The sequence below is a fragment of the Tachyglossus aculeatus genome, chromosome 26 (genome assembly GCF_015852505.1).
Source record: "Tachyglossus aculeatus isolate mTacAcu1 chromosome 26, mTacAcu1.pri, whole genome shotgun sequence".
Lineage (NCBI taxonomy): Eukaryota > Metazoa > Chordata > Mammalia > Monotremata > Tachyglossidae > Tachyglossus > Tachyglossus aculeatus.
In genome coordinates this window covers 4,098,103-4,113,461 of record NC_052091.1, presented here as the reverse complement: position 1 = coordinate 4,113,461, position 15,359 = coordinate 4,098,103, and the positions used below count along the sequence as shown (strand labels likewise).

General features: G+C 54.2%; 1 protein-coding gene across 1 annotated transcript; it reads right to left on the bottom strand.

Moving 5' to 3' along the window:
- Positions 1-1,183: 1,183 nt before the first annotated feature.
- NCCRP1 (NCCRP1, F-box associated domain containing) lies at positions 1,184-14,009 on the bottom strand. Its single transcript, XM_038767670.1, has 6 exons — positions 13,670-14,009; positions 9,346-9,414; positions 8,197-8,248; positions 6,441-6,536; positions 6,203-6,341; positions 1,184-1,603 (listed from the first exon to the last, which is right to left on the bottom strand). Exons 1-6 carry the CDS (start codon positions 14,007-14,009, stop codon positions 1,463-1,465), a joined length of 837 nt encoding a protein of 278 aa, XP_038623598.1. The 3' UTR covers positions 1,184-1,462.
- Positions 14,010-15,359: the final 1,350 nt, after the last annotated feature.

Below are 15,359 nucleotides of genomic sequence, written 5' to 3'. Positions count from 1 at the left end.
GATTAGCGGTGGAGGAGCGGAGGGTGCAGGCTGGGCTGGAGAAGGACAGAAGGGAGGTGAGGTAGGAGGGGGCCAGGATATGGATGGCCAGCCTGGAAGCCCAGGGTGAGGAGTTTCTGCCTGATGCGCAGATTGATTGGTAGCCACTGGAGATTTTTGAGGAGGGGAGTAATATGCCCAGAGCGTTTCTGGACAAAGATAATCCGGGCAGCAGCATGAAGTATGGCTTGAAGTGGGGAGAGACACGAGGATGGGAGATCAGAGAGAAGGCTGGTGCAGTAGTCCAGACGGGATAGGATGAGAGCTTGAATGAGCAGGGGAGCGGTATGGATGGCGAGGAAAGGGCGGATCTTGGCAATGTTGCGGATTCAATCATCACCAGGCCTCACCTGTCCATCATCACCAGGAGCTGTCCATCCATCACCAGGTCACGCCTCCTGTCCAGGCCCCATCCAATCATCACCAGGCACCGCCCATCCATCAACAGGCCCCATCCAATCATCACTGGGCACCACCTGTCCATCACCAGGCACTGCCTGTCCATCACCAGGCCCCGTCTAATCATCACTAGGCACCATCCATCCATCACCAGGCCCCGTCCATCCATCACCAGCCCCCTCCCCTTCCCTCCTCAATAGAACCTTGCTGAGCATCTCCCCCAGCGTCCGGGTCTTTATAGGGGAAGGGGAGCGTGAGTGGGGGGCTTCAACAGGCCGACCCTGTCCCCCACCATTAAGGGGAGGGGGTGGCTTGTTTATCTCCCCTGCGAGGAGAGAGGAGGGAGGATGGGAGGGCGGGAGTTTGCTGGGTGACCTGAGACTGGCTGCTCACCTACTCTGAGCCGTGCTTGCCTCTTTTTCTTTTTTAACGGTATTTCACTCAGTCGTATTTATTGAGCACCTACTGAGTGCAGAGCACTGTTCTAAGCGATTGGAAAGTACAATTCAGCAATAAAGAGAGACAATCCCTTCCCACACCGGGCTCACAGACTGGTTAAGCGCTTACTGGGTGCCAGGCACTGTTCTAAGCGCTGGGGTAGACACAAAGTAATCGGAAAGGGTACAGTCCTCGCCCCACATGGGGCTGGTGGTCTTGATCCCCATTTTACAGGTGAGGTAACTGAGGCACAGAGAAGTGAAGTGACTTCAGTAAACCAATCAGTTGTATTTATTGAGTACTTACTACGTGTACGGCATGAAGCGCTTGAGAGGGTACAAAATGATACGATTGAATGAATGAATGAATGAATGAAAGGTTCCAGAGGGGAACGACGGGGAGATTGCGTTGGGGATTATGATTATTGATTAGGGACAGTTCAGGATCGATACAATGGAAATTTAGCAGCAAAAAGGTGTGGAAGTGGGAGGGGAGGGGGTGGGGATCCTTACTCCCAGCCAGCTGGCACAGACCACCCCCTCCGACCCAGGGAGCAGAGACGGGGGGCAGGAAAGGCAGGGGGTCTTCACTCCCTCAGCTGCACGGATACGGAGCTGTCGGTCACCCGTGTCCGGTGGAAACCATCCGGGCCCTGGTGGTCCTTGCTCTTGTGGAGGAAGTGGACGTAGCGGACGCCCGGCCCATACTTTTTGAAGACGTGGGAGACCTGCAGAGGTGGAGGGGAAAGGGAGGGGAAAATGCCTCCTCAGCGTGGGGAGGGGGCTGCCCAAGCCATCCGGATCCTTTACAGCACCCTTTTGTGAATCTGGATGCCTGGAGGGGTCGGTTTTTTTTGTGCACAGTGTTTAAGCGCTTATTCTGTTGGGTAGAGATTGTCTCTATCCGTTGTCGAATTGTCCTTCCCAAGCGCTTAGTCCAGTGCTCTGCACACAGTAAGCGCTCAATAAATATGACTGAATGAATGAATGCTAGGTGCTGGGCTAGATGATAATAATAATAATGGTGTTTGTTGAGCGCTTACTGTGTGCCGAACACCGTTCTAAGCGCTGGGGCAGATACAAGGTCATCAGGTTGTCCCATGTGGGGCCCACAGTCTTAATCTCCATTTTACAGATGAGGGAACTGAGGCACAGAGAAGTTAAGTGACTTTGCCCAAAGTCACACAGCCGACAAGTGGCGGAGCCAGGCCATCCCCTACACTCTACCGAAAATGCCCTCTCAAAGGTGACCAATGACCTCCTTCTTGCCAAACCCAACGGCTTCTACTCTATCCTAATCCTCCTCGACCTCTCAGCTGCCTCTGACACTGTGGACCACCCCCTTCTCCTCAACACGCTATCCAACCTTGGCTTCACAGACTCCGTCCTCTCCTGGTTCTCCTCTTATCTCTCTGGCTGTTCATTCTCAGTCTCCTTTATGGGCTCCTCCTCCCCCCTCTCATCCCCTTACTGTAGGGGTTCCTCAAGGGTCAGTTCTTGGTCCCCTTCTGTTCTCGATCTACACTCACTCCCTTGGTAAACTTATTCGCTCCCACGGCTTCAACTATCATCTCTATGCTGATGACACCCAAATCTACATCTCTGCCCCTGCTCTCTCTCCCTCCCTTCAGGCTCGTATCTCCTCCTGCCTTCAGACATCTCCACCTGGATGTCTGCCCGCCATATAAAACTCAATGTGTCCAAGACCGAACTCCTTATCTTCCCTCCCAAACCCTGCCCTCTCTCTGACTTTCCCATCACTGTAGACAGCACTACCATCCTTCCCGTCTCACAAGTCCGCAACCTTGGTGTCATCCTCGACTCCGCTCTCTCGTTCACCCCTCACATCCAAGCCGTCACCAAAACCTGCCGGTCTCAGCTCCGCAACATCGCCAAGATCCGCCCTTTCCTCTCCATCCAAACCGCTACCCTGCTTGTTCAATCTCTCATCCTATCCCGACTGGATTAGTGCATCGGCCTCCTCTCTGATCTCCCATCCTCCTGTTTTCCCCACTTCAGTCTATACTTCACGCTGCTGCCCGGATCATCTTTGTGCAGAAACGCTCTGGGCATGTTACTCCCCTCCTCAAAAATCTCCAGAGGCTGCCTGTCAACCTACGAATCAAGAAAAAATTCCTCACTCTCGGCTTCAAGGCTGTCCATCCCCTCGTCCCTCCTACCTCACCTCCCTTCTCTCCTTCTCCAGCCCAGCCCACACCCTCCGCTACTCTGCCGCCGCTAACCTCCTCACTGGGCCTCATTCTCGCCCATCCCTCCATCGACCCCCAGCCCACGTCCTCCCACTGGCCCGGAATGCCCTCCCTCCACACATCCACCGAGCTCGCTCTCTTCCTCCCTTCAAGGCCCTACTGAGAGCTCACCTCCTCCAGGAGGCCTTCCCACACTGAGCCCCCTTTTTCCTCTCCTCCTCCCCATCCCCTCCGCCCTACCTCCTTCCCCTCCCCACAGCACTTGTATATATATTTGAACAGATTTATTACTCTATTTTACTTGTACGTATTTACTATTCTATTTATTTTGTTAATGATGTGCATAGAGCTTTAATTCTAGTTATTCTGACAACTTTGACACCTGTCTACATGTTTTGTTTGGTTCTCTGTCTCCCCCTTCTAGACTGGGAGCCCATTGTTGGGTAGGGACCGTCTCTCTATGTTGCCAACTTGGACTTCCCAAGCGCTTAGTCCAGTGCTCTGCACACAGTAAGCGCTCAATAAATACGATTGAATGAATGATTAGCACCCACAACCTCTGACTCCCAAGCTCGGGTTCGTTCATTCATTCATTCAGTCGTATTTATTGAGCGCTTACTGTGTGCAGAGCACTGGACTAAGCGCTTGGGAAGTACAAGTTGGCAACATATAGAGGGTTCTTTCCACTGAGCCACGCTGAACTGTAGATTCAGTCATTCATTCATTCAATCGTATTGATTGAGCACTTACTGTGTGCAGAGCACTGGACTAAGATGCAAGCTCATCCGGTTGGACAAAGTCCCCATCTCCCGTGGAGCTCAGTCTTAATCCCCATTTTACAGATGCGGTAACTGAGGCCCGGAGAAGTTTTAGTGACTCACCCAAGGTCACACAGCAGACAGAGGGCCGAGCAGGAATTCGAACCCAGGTCCCTCCGACTCGCAGGCCGGGATTCATTCATTCATTCAATCAATCGTATTTATTGAGCGCTTACTGTGTGCAGAGCACTGGACTAAGCGCTTGGGAAGTCCAAGTTGGCAACATATAGAGACGGTCCCTACCCAACAGCGGGCTCACAGTCTAGAAGGGGGAGACAGCCAACAAAACAAAACATATTAACAAAATAAAATAAATAGAATAGTAAATATGTACACGTAAAATAGAGTAATATATATGTACAAACATATATACAGGTGCTGTGGGGAGGGGAAGGAGGTAAAGCGGGGGGAGGGGGAGAGGAAGGAGGGGATCTGCCCTGATGCCTCAAGGCAAAACCGAAAAAAAAGGTGATGAAAGGGTGCCAAAGAGCTAATTAGCTCAGGAATGCAAACAATTAAAATAGATCAGAGCATGGGTTTTTTTCTTAAAGGTCTGACCCAGCTCAGAGATTTTCAGTTCCTATCTTCCCAACGTGGCCAAGATCCGCCCTTTCCTCTCCATCCACGCTGAGAAGCAGCGTGGCTCAGTGGAATGAGCCCGGGCTTTGGAGTCAGAGGTCATGGGTTCAAATCCCGGCTCCACCATTTGTCAGCTGTGGGCAAGTCACTTAACTTCTCTGTGCCTCAGTTACCTCATCTGTAAAATGGGGATTAAGATTGTGAGCCTCCCCATGGGACAACCTGATTACCTTGTAACCTCCCCAGCGCTTAGAACAGTGCTTTGCACATAGTAAGCGTTTAATAAATGCCATAAATATTATTATTATCCAAACCACGTTAGTACAATCACTCTTCCTATCCCGCCTAGATTACTGCATCAGCCTCCTTTCTGGCCTCTCCGCGCTTCAGTCCATATTCATTCATTCATTCATTCATTCAATCGTATTTATTGAGCGCTTACTGTGTGCAGAGCACTGGACTAAGCGCTTGGGAAGTCCAAGTTGGCAACATAGAGAGACGGTCCCTACCCAGCATGGGGCTCACAGTCTAGAAGGGGCAGACAGAGAACAAAACAAAACATATTAAACATGTTGCCAACTTGTACTTCCCAAGCGCTTAGTACAGTGCTCTACACACAGTAAGCGCTCAATAAATACGATTGAATGAATTAACAAAATAAAATAAATGGAATAACTATGTACAAATAAAGTAAATACATAAATAGAATAATAAATACATACAAACAGGTGCTGTGGGAAGGGAAAGGAGGTAAGGCGGGGGGATTCATTCATTCATTCATTCAATCGTATTTATTGAGCGCTTACTGTGTGCAGAGCACTGTACTAAGCGCTTGGGAAGTACAAGTTGGCAACATATAGAGACGGTCCCTACCCAACAGTGGGATCACAGTCTAGAAGGGGATGGGGAGGGGGAGGAGGGGAAGAGGAAGGAGGGGGCTCAGTGTGGGAAGGCCTCCTAGAGGAGGTGAGCTCTCAGTAGGGCTTTGAAGGGAGGCTTCTCCCCTCCTTAACTTCCATCTTCAACCGCTCACTCTCCACCGGTTCCTTCCCCTCTGCCTTCAAACATGCCCATGTCTCTCCCATCCTAAAAAAACCCTCTCTTGACCCCACCTCACCTTCTAGTTATCACCCCATCTCCCTCCTACCATTCCTTTCCAAACTCCTTGAACGAGTCGTCTACACGCGCTGCCTCGAATTCCTCAACACCAACTCTCTCCTCGACCCCCTCCAGTCTGGCTTCCGTCCCCTACATTCCACGGAAACTGCCCTCTCAAAGGTCACCAATGACCTCCTGCTTGCCAAATCCAACGGCTCCTACTCTATCCTAATCCTCCTCGACCTCTCAGCTGCCTTCTAGACTGTGAGCCCACTGTTGGGTAGGGACCATCTCTATATGTTGCCAACTTGGACTTCCCAAGCGCTTAATACAGTGCTCTGCACACGGTAAGCGCTCAATAAATACTATGGAATGAATGAATAAGGAAGAGCAAGCCATACTGCAGAGAAGCAGTGTGGCTTACTGGAAATGGCACGGGTTTGGGAGACAGAGGTGATGGGTTCTCATGCCCGCTCTGCCACTTGTCTGCTGTGTGACCCTGGACAAGCCACTCAACTTCTCTGTTCCTCAGCTATCGAACCTGCTCTGCCTCGTAGGCCATGGCCGTGGCCACCAGATCATATTGTCCCCCGGGTCCCGACGCCCCCTCCGAGGTGCCCACCTGCAGCCAGCGGCCCGGGGGACCCCGGGGGTTGGTCCTGGGCGCGATGTTGTATTCCTTCACCACGGTCCGCCGGTCCCTCCGCAGCAGCCGCACGTGTAGCTCGTATACCGACATGTCCAGCTGGCTGTCCTCGTACCTGGGGACGGATTGAGGAACCGGGACCACCTCAGCACACACAAACTCACACACAAACACACACACACCCGCCCCCCCTACCCCACAACCGAGTCCTCACCAGTCCATGACGGTGATGTCCGGTTGGTAGCGGTCCAGAAGTTCCTCCCACAGGCCCTCGGCCAGGAGGTCAACGCACTGCTGCTTCACCGTCCAGCTGCCGGGGAACAGGGAGGGGTCACAACCCGCCCCCCGGACCCCTCACCTCGTGGGTCGTGGTTCCCCCTCCACCAAAAAAAAAAAACCACACACCTCTTTCACGGTCCTGAGCCGGAGCTCTGTGGGGGGACGGGGGAGGAGGAGGAGAGGGAGGAGGAGGAGGAGATGGAGGAAGAGGAGGAGGAGAGGAGGAGGAGAGGAGGAGGAGGGGGAGAGGGAGAAGGAGAGGGAGTAGGACAGGAGGGGGAGGGGGAGGAGGAGGAGGAGGAGAGGACGAGGAGGAGAGAAGGAGGAGAAAGAGAGGAGGAGGGGAAGGAGGAGGGGGAGGCAGAGGCAGAGGAGGAAGAGGAGAGGAGGAGGGGGGGGAGGAGCGGGTGGTGGTGGAGGAGAGGGAGGAGGAGGAAGAGGAGAGGAGGAGGAGGGGAGAGGGAGGAGGAGGAGGAGAGGAGGGGGAGAGGGAGGAGGAGGAGGAGAGGACGAGGAGGAGATGGAGGAGGAGGAAGAGGAGAGGAGGAGGAGGGGAGAGGGAGGGGGAGAGGGAGGAGAGGAAGGAGAAGGAGAGGGAGGAGGAGGAGGAGGAGAGGCAGGAGGAGGAAGAGGGGGAGAGGGAGGAGGAAAAGGAGGGGGAGAGGGAGGAGGAGGAGGAGAAGGAGGGGGAGAGGGAGGAGGAGGAGGAGAAGGAGGGGGAGAGGGAGGAGGAGGAGGAGGAGAGGAGGGGAGGAGGAGAGAATGAGGAGGAGGCGAGGAGGAGGGGAAGGAGAAGGAGGAGGAGGAGAGGGAAGAGGAGGAGGAGGAGGAGAGGACGAGGATGAGAGGAAGGAGGAGGAGGAGGGGGAGAGGACGAGGATGAGAGGAAGGAGAAGGAGGAGGGGGAGGAGGAGGGGCAGGAGAAGGAGGAGGGGGAGGAGGAGGAGGAGGAGAGGAGGATAAGAGGGGAGGAGGAGAGGACGAGGAGGAGAGGAAGGAGGAGGGGGAGGAGGAGGGGAAGGAGAAGGAGGAGGAGGAGAGGGAGGAGGAGCGGGAGGAGGAGCGGGAGGAGGAGGAGGAGGCCACACTCTGACCCCTCCCGCCGCCCGAAGCGTCCCCCCGGCCGAGGTGTCCCCGCCGAGCCAAGAATCTTGGGTTCCCACTCGGCCCGCCACCACCTGCCGTCCCCTGCCACTGCCGGTGCCCCTTCCCGCTTCATCCCCTTATCCCCCCTCCCCCGCGCCCCCCGCCACCGTGACCCTTCACCCCCCTCCCCCCTGCGGACCCCTCCTCATTTGGACCCCACCTGCTCCCCCTCGCCCCCTACGCCACCTCCTCGTAATACTAATGTTGGTATTTGTTAAGCGCTTACAATGTGCCAAACACTCTTCTAAGCGCTGGGGGGGGATACAACGTAATCGGGTTGTCCCAGGTGGGGCTCACAGACTTCACCCCCATTTTCCAGAGGAGGTCACTGAGGCCCAGAGAAGTGAAGCGACTTGCCCAAAGTCACCCAGCTGGCAAGTGGCAGAGGCGGGATTAGAACCCACGACCCCGGGCTCTTTCCACTGAGCCACGCTGCTTCCCGTATGTGTGTGTGTTCCAGCGCTTAGAACAGTGCTTTGCACATAGTAAGCGCTGAACAAATGCCATCATTATTATTACAACCCCCCCGACACCCCCACACCCACCTGTAGTTGGACGGCAGCTTCTCAGTGCTTATCTCCCAGCCGCTGAAATTACCTGGTGGGGGCAGGAAGCAGGGGAGATAATAATAACAATCAATCAATCAATCGCATTTATTGAGCGCTTACTGTGTGCACAGCACTGTACTAAGCACTTGGGAAGTACAAGCTGCCAACATATAGAGACAGTCCCTACCCAACAGTGGGCTCACAGTCTAGAAGGGGGAGACAGAGAACAAAACTAAACATACTAACAAAATAAAATAAATAGAATAGATAGGTACAAGTAAAATAAATAAATAAATAGAGTAATAAATGTGTACAAACATATATACATATATATATATATACAGGTTCATTCATTCAATCGTATTTATTGAGCGCTTAATAATAGTGTTGGTATTTGTTAAGCTCTTACTATGTGCAAAGCACTGTTCTAAGCGCTGGGGAGGTTACAAGATGATCAGGTTGTCCCATGGGGGGCTTACAGTTTTAATCCCCATTTTACAGATGAGGCCCAGAGAAGTGAAGTGACTTGCCCAAAGTCACACAACTGACAGTTGGCGGGGTCAGGATTTGAACCCATGACCTCTGACTCCAAAGCCCGGGCTCTTTCCACTGAGCCACGCTAGGGTTAAATCAGGATTCATTCCTTCCCTCAATGGTATTTATTGAGCGCTTACTGTGTGCAGAGCACTGGACTAAGCGCTTGGGAAGTACAAGTCAAGTACAAGTTGAGAAGCAGCGTGGCTCAGTGGAAAGAGCCCGGGCTTTGGAGTCAGAGGTCAGGGGTTCAAATCCTGGCTCCGCCAATTGTCAGCTGTGTGACTTTGGGCAAGTCGCTTCGCTTCTCTGGGCCTCAGTTCCCTCATCTGGAAAATGGGGATTAAGACCGTGAGCCTCCCATGGGACAACCCGATCACCTTGTAAACTTCCCAGCGCTTAGAACAGTGCTTTGCGCATAGTAAGCACTTTATAAATAACATTATTATTATTAAGTCGGTAACATATAGAGAGGGCCCCTATCCAACAGTGGGCTCAAGATGCCCTTATCCCCGCTCCCATCCCTCTCCCTCCCCTACCCCCAGCTCCATGTTCTGGAAAAGCGGGGATCCCCTACCCCCCTCACCCCCAGACTCTTTCCACCCGCCTTACCGAGAGAGGAGAGGGGCACGGCCTGGGCATGGGGGTGCATGGGGGGCGCCGGCTGGTAGACATTGATTCCTGGGGAGAAATGGGGGGCGATGGGGGGGGGGGAGGGAGGGCATCAACCCCACTCAGCGCCCCCGACCCCCCAACTCCCTTTCCTGGGGAGGGACTGGGGTTGGGGTCCCCGGGCTGGTCACGACCTTCTAGACTGTGAGCCCACTGTTGGGTAGGGACTGTCTCTATATGTTGCCAACTTGTACTTCCCAAGCGCTTAGTAATAATAATAATGGCATTTATTAAGCGCTTACGATGTGCAAAGCACTGTTCTAAGCCCTGGAGAGGTTACAAGATGATCAGGTTGTCCCACAGGGAGGCTCACAGTCTTCAAACCCATTTTACAGATGAGGTAACTGAGGCCCAGAGAAGTGAAGTGACTTGCCCAAAGTCACACAGCTAATTGGCGGAGCTGGGATTTGAACCCATGACCTCTGACTCCAAAGCCCGGGCTCTTTCCCACTGAGCCACGCTGCTTCTCTACAGTGCTCTGCACACAGTAAGCGCTCAATAAATACGATTGAATGAATGAATGACCCCCCAAGCTGAGGGGCAGAGAAGCCTGCGCCCTGGGAGACACCCCAGCTTGTCCGGGGACATATCTATAACTCTAATTAATGCCTGTTTACTTGTTTTGATGTGTATCTCCCCTCTTATATTCATTCAATCATATTTATTGAGCGCTTACTGTGTGCACAGCACTGGACTAAGCACTTGGGAAGTCCAAGTTGGCAACATATAGAGACTGTCCCTACCCAACAGTGGGCTCACAGTCTAGAAGGGGGAGACAGAACATAACAAAACATATTAACAAAATAAAATAAATAGAATATTTACAAATAGAGTAATAAATACGTACAAACATATATACAGGTGCTGTGGGGAGGGGAAGGAGGTGGAGAGGAAGGAGGGCGGATTTAGTGGATCTTTTGGCCGATTTGAGGAGGGTGGGCATTCCGGGTCAGAGGTAGGATGTGGGCCAGGGGTCGACATAATTTTGGTATTTGTTAAGCGCTTACTATGTGCCAGGCACTGTTCTAAGCGCTGGGGAGGATACAAGGTGATCAGGTATTAATACCTGTTTACTTGTTTTGATGTGTAGCTCCCCTCTTATAATAATAATAATTTTGGTATTTGTTAAGCACTTACTATGTGCCAAGCACTGTTCTAAGCGCTGGGGAGGATACAAGGTGATCAGGTATTAATGCCTGTTTACTTGTTTTGATGTGTAGCTCCCCTCTTATAATAATAATAATTTTGGTATTTGTTAAGTGCTTACTATGTGCCAAGCACTGTTCTAAGCGCTGGGGAGGATACAAGGTGATCAGGTATTAATGCCTGTTTACTTGTTTTGATATGTATCTCCCTTCTTATAATAATAATAATAATTTTGGTATTTGTTAAGTGCTTACTATGTGCCAAGCACCGTTCTAAGCGCTGGGGAGGATACAAGGTGATCAGGTTGTCCCATGTGGGGCTCACAATCAATCCCCATTTTCCAGATGAGGTAACTGAGGCCCAGAGAAGTGAAGTGACTCGCCCAAAGTCACACAGCTGACAAATGGCGGAGCCGGGATTTGAACCCATGACCTCTGACTCCCAAGCCCGGGCTCTTTCCATTGAGCCACGCTGCTTCTCTTATAGACCGTGAGCCCATTGTGGGCAGAGATTGTCTCTCTTTGTGGCTGAATTGTACTTTCCAAGGGCTTAGTACAGTGCTCTGCACACAGTAAGCGCTCAATAAATATGAATGAATGAATCGGCAGGTCCGCAAGGACCGGGGTGCCAGGGGTGCCAGGGATTCATTCATTCATATTTATTGAGCACTTACTGTGTGCAGAGCACTGTACTAAGCGCTTGGGAAGTACAAGTTGGCAACATATATGCCAACTTGCCAGGGGATGCTTGGGATGCCAGGGGGGCTCCGGGGCGGGAAACCTGGCGAAGTCGCGGGGAGAGGAGAGTGGGCAGCCGGAGACAGAGGAAACCGGACCGAAGGCAGAGACGGTCAAAGACAGGAGAGAGACAGGCACCGAGACAGAGGAGAGACATCAGAGACAGGGAGAGGGGGCTGAGACGGGCCAGGGAGAGACACGGGGAGAGGCCGGGGCAGGGAGAAAAGAGAGACAGAGACGTGGGGGAGGGCGGCAGAGACAGCAGAGACAGGGGAAGAGAGGCAGAGACAGGGGAAGGGTGGCAGAGACAGAGACAGGGGAAGAGAGGCAGAGACAGGGGAAGAGAGGCAGAGACAGACAGAGGAAGAGAGCCAGAGACAGGGGAAGAGAGGCAGAGACAGGAGAGATGGGGAAGAGAGGCAGAGACAGAGATGGGGGAGGGAGGCAGAGACAGGAGGAGGAAGGCAGAGACAGAGACGGGGGAAGGACGGCAGAGACAGAGGAAGGGCGGCAGAGACAGAAAGGAGAAGAGAGGCAGAGACAGAGACGGGGAAGAGAGGTAGAGAGACAGAGACAGGGGAAAGGAGGCAGAGACAGAGACAGGGGAAGAGAGGCAGAGACAGAGACAGGGGAAGAGAGGCAGAGACAGAGACGGGAAAGGAGACAGAGACAGGGGAAGAGAGGCAGAGACAGAACGGAGAAGAGGCAGAGACAGAGACAGGGGAAGAGAGGCAGAGACAGAGACAGGGGAAGAGAGGCAGAGACAGAGACGGGGAAGAGAGGCAGAGACAGACAGAGGAAGGGCGGCAGAGACAGAAAGGAGAAGAGGCAGAGACAGAAAGGAGAAGAGAGGCAGAGACAGGAGAGACGGGGGAAGAGAGGCAGAGACAGAGATAAGGGAAGGGAGGCAGAGACAGGAGAGACGGGGGAAGAGACAGAGACAGGGGAAGGATGTCAGAGACAGAGGAAGGGAGGCAGAGACAGAAAGGAGAAGAGAGGCAGAGACAGAGACGGGGGTAGAGAGGCAGAGACAGAGACAGGGGAAAGGAGGCAGAGACAGAGATGGGGAAGAGAGGCAGAGACAGAGACGGGAAGAGAGGCAGAGACAGAGACAGGGGAAGGGAGGCAGAGACAGAAAGGAGAAGAGGGCAGAGACAGACAGGGGAAGAGAGGCAGAGACAGAGACAGAAGAAGGGTGGCAGAGACAGAAAGGAGAAGAGAGGCAGAGACAGAGACAGGGGAAGAGAGGCAGAGACAGGGAAAAGGAGGCAGAGACAGGGGAAGAGAGGCAGAGACAGAGGAGGGGCGGCAGAGACAGAGACAGGGGAAAGGAGGCAGAGGCAGAGATAGGGGAAGAGAGACAGAGACGGGGAAAGGAGGCAGAGACAGAGACAGGGGAAGAGAAACAGAGACAGAGATAGGGGAAGAGAGGCCGAGGCAGAGACAGAGACAGGGGAAGAGAAACAGAGACAGGGGAAAGGAGGCAGAGACAGAGACGGGGAAGGGAGGCAGAGACAGAAGGGGTGCGGAAACTCTCAGAGGCAGAGACGAGACAAAGAGAGTAGATGGCAGAGACAGGAGACACAGGCGGAGAGACCGGCTCAGGGAGTAAGCAGAGCCAGGGAGCGGGCGGCACAGACAGAACGGGAGAGAAACGGGAGGAGAGACAAAGAGAGTCGGGGCAGAGAGAAGGGCGATGGCGGGGGGGGGGGGGGGGGGCAAACCTACCACCTGTCGCCCACTCCCACCCACCCCTGGCCCACCCAGCCCCCCCAGCCATACCCCCAGCCCATGCCCCGTCATGCCCCCAGTCATGCCCCCAGACATGCCCCCAGTCATGCCCCCAGCCATGCCCCCAGACATGTCCCCCAGTCATGCCCCCAGTCATGCCCCCGACATGCCCCCAGATATGCCCCCAGACATGCCCCCTAGTCATGCCCCCAGACATACCCCCCGTCATGCCCCCCAGCCATGCCCCCAGTCATGCCCTCCAGTCATGCCCTCCAGTCATGCCCCCAGTCATGCCCCCAGACATACCCCCAGTCATGCCCCAGCTATGCCCCCCAGCCATGCCCCCAGACATGTCCCCAGCCATGCCCCCCAGACATGCCCCAGTCATGCCCCCAGTCATGCCCCCAGACATGCCCCAATCATGCCCCCACTCATGCCCCAATCATGCCCCCAGTCATGCCCCAATAGTGCCCCCAGACATGCCCCCGGACATGCCCCAGTCATGCCCCCAGACGTGGCCCCAGTCATGCCCCCAGCCATGCCCCCCCAGCCATGCCCCCCAGCCATGCCCCCCAGCCAAGCCCCCGCCTGTAGGCCCGGGCTTCCCCCGGGGTGGGTCCCCCGGTGTCCTCCGGCCAGCGTCTGCCCACCCTCGGGGTTGGGGCTCCGGAGCAGGTTCCGGTAGAGCGGGCGGCTGAGGTAGAGGAGCTGCCAGGTGAGGCCCGGCGGGGGCAGCGGGGCGGGCAGGTCGGTCCGGGGCCCCCACTCGTCCAGCAGCCGCTGCCGGGCGCTGCCCTCCGACGGGGTGGGCGACGGGGGCGCCGGGGGAACAGGGGACGCGGCCCGCTCTTGCTGGGCCGCTGCCATCCCACCGCTCGGCTGGGCTCGGCTCAGCTCCACTGGGATGCACTGGGCTGGACTGGGCTGGACTGGGCGGCCCCCTGTCACCCCAACTTCCCGGCCCGGGGGCGGGCCCGGCCTCTGTGGCATCTAAGGCGGAGCCCTGGCACAGGCCCCCTGCGTGGGCACTTAAGGTGGAGCCGGGGAGATGATCAGAATAATAATGATGATGACATTTATTAAGCGCTTACTAGGTGCAAAACACTGTTCTAAGCGCTGGGGAGCTTACAAGGTGATCAGGTTGTCCCACGGGGGGCTCCCAGTCATCATCCCCATTTTACAGATGAGGGAACTCTGTTCTAAGCACTGGGTAGGGACTGTCTCTATATGTTGCCAATTTGTACTTCCCAAGCGCTTAGTACAGTGCTCTGCACATAGTAAGCGCTCAATAAATACGATTGATGATGATGATGATGATGGGGAGGTAACAAGGGATCAGGTTGTCCCACGGGGGGCTCACAGTCTTCATCCCCATTTGACAGATGAGGGAACTCTGTTCTAAGCGCTGGGCAGGTAACAAGGTGTTCACGTTGTCCCACGGGGGGCTCACGGTCTTCATCCCCATTTGACAGATGAGGGAACTCTGTTCTAAGCGCTGGGGAGGTAACAAGGTGATCAGATTGTCCCACGGGGGGGTTCACAGTCTTCAGCCCCATTTTACAGATGAGGGAACTCTGTTCTAATTGCTGGGGAGGTAACAAGGTGATCAGGTTGTCCCACGGGGGGCTCACGGTCATCATCCCCATTTTACAGATGAGGGAACTCTGTTCTAAGCACTGGGGAGGTTACAAGGTGATCAGGTTGTCCCACGGGGGGCTCACAGTCATCATCCCCATTTTACAGATGAGGGAACTCTGTTCTGAGCGCTGGGGAGGTAACAATCAATCAATCAATCATATTTATTGAGCACTTACTGTGTGCAGAGCACTGTACTAAGCGCTTGGGAAGTACAAGCTGGCAACATATAGAGACAGTCCCTACCCAACAGTGGGCTAAGCGCTGGGGAGGTAACAAGGTGATCAGGTTGTCCCACGGGGGGCTCACGGTCTTCATCCCCATTTTACAGATGAAGGAACTCTGTTCTAAGCCCTGGGGAGGTAACAAGGTGTTCAGGTTGTCCCACGGGGGGCTCACGGTCTTCATCCCTATTTGACAGATGAGGGAACTCTGTTCTGAGCACTGGGGAGGTAACAAGGTGATCAGGTTGTCCCACGGTGGGCTCACACTCTTCATCAATCAATCAATCAATCAATCAATCGTATTTATTGAGCGCTTACTATGTGCAGAGCACTGTACTAAGCGCTTGGGAAGTACAAATTGGCAACACATAGAGACAGTCCCTACCCAACAGTGGGCTCCCAGTCTAAAAGGGGGAGACAGAGAACAGAACCAAACATACCAACAAAATAAAATAAATAGGATAGAAATGTACAAGTAAAA

Excerpts from the sequence above, each read along its gene's own strand:
- NCCRP1 (XM_038767670.1), bottom strand. The coding sequence starts at position 14,009 with ATGCCACAGAGGCCGGGCCCGCCCCCGGGCCGGGAAGTTGGGGTGACA. Across the intron at positions 6,537-8,196 it reads AAGCTGCCGTCCAACTACAG|CTGGACGGTGAAGCAGCAGT; the intron begins GTGGGTGTGGGG and ends GTTCCCCGGCAG. Across the intron at positions 1,604-6,202 it reads CCCCGGGCCGCTGGCTGCAG|GTCTCCCACGTCTTCAAAAA; the intron begins GTGGGCACCTCG and ends CCACCTCTGCAG.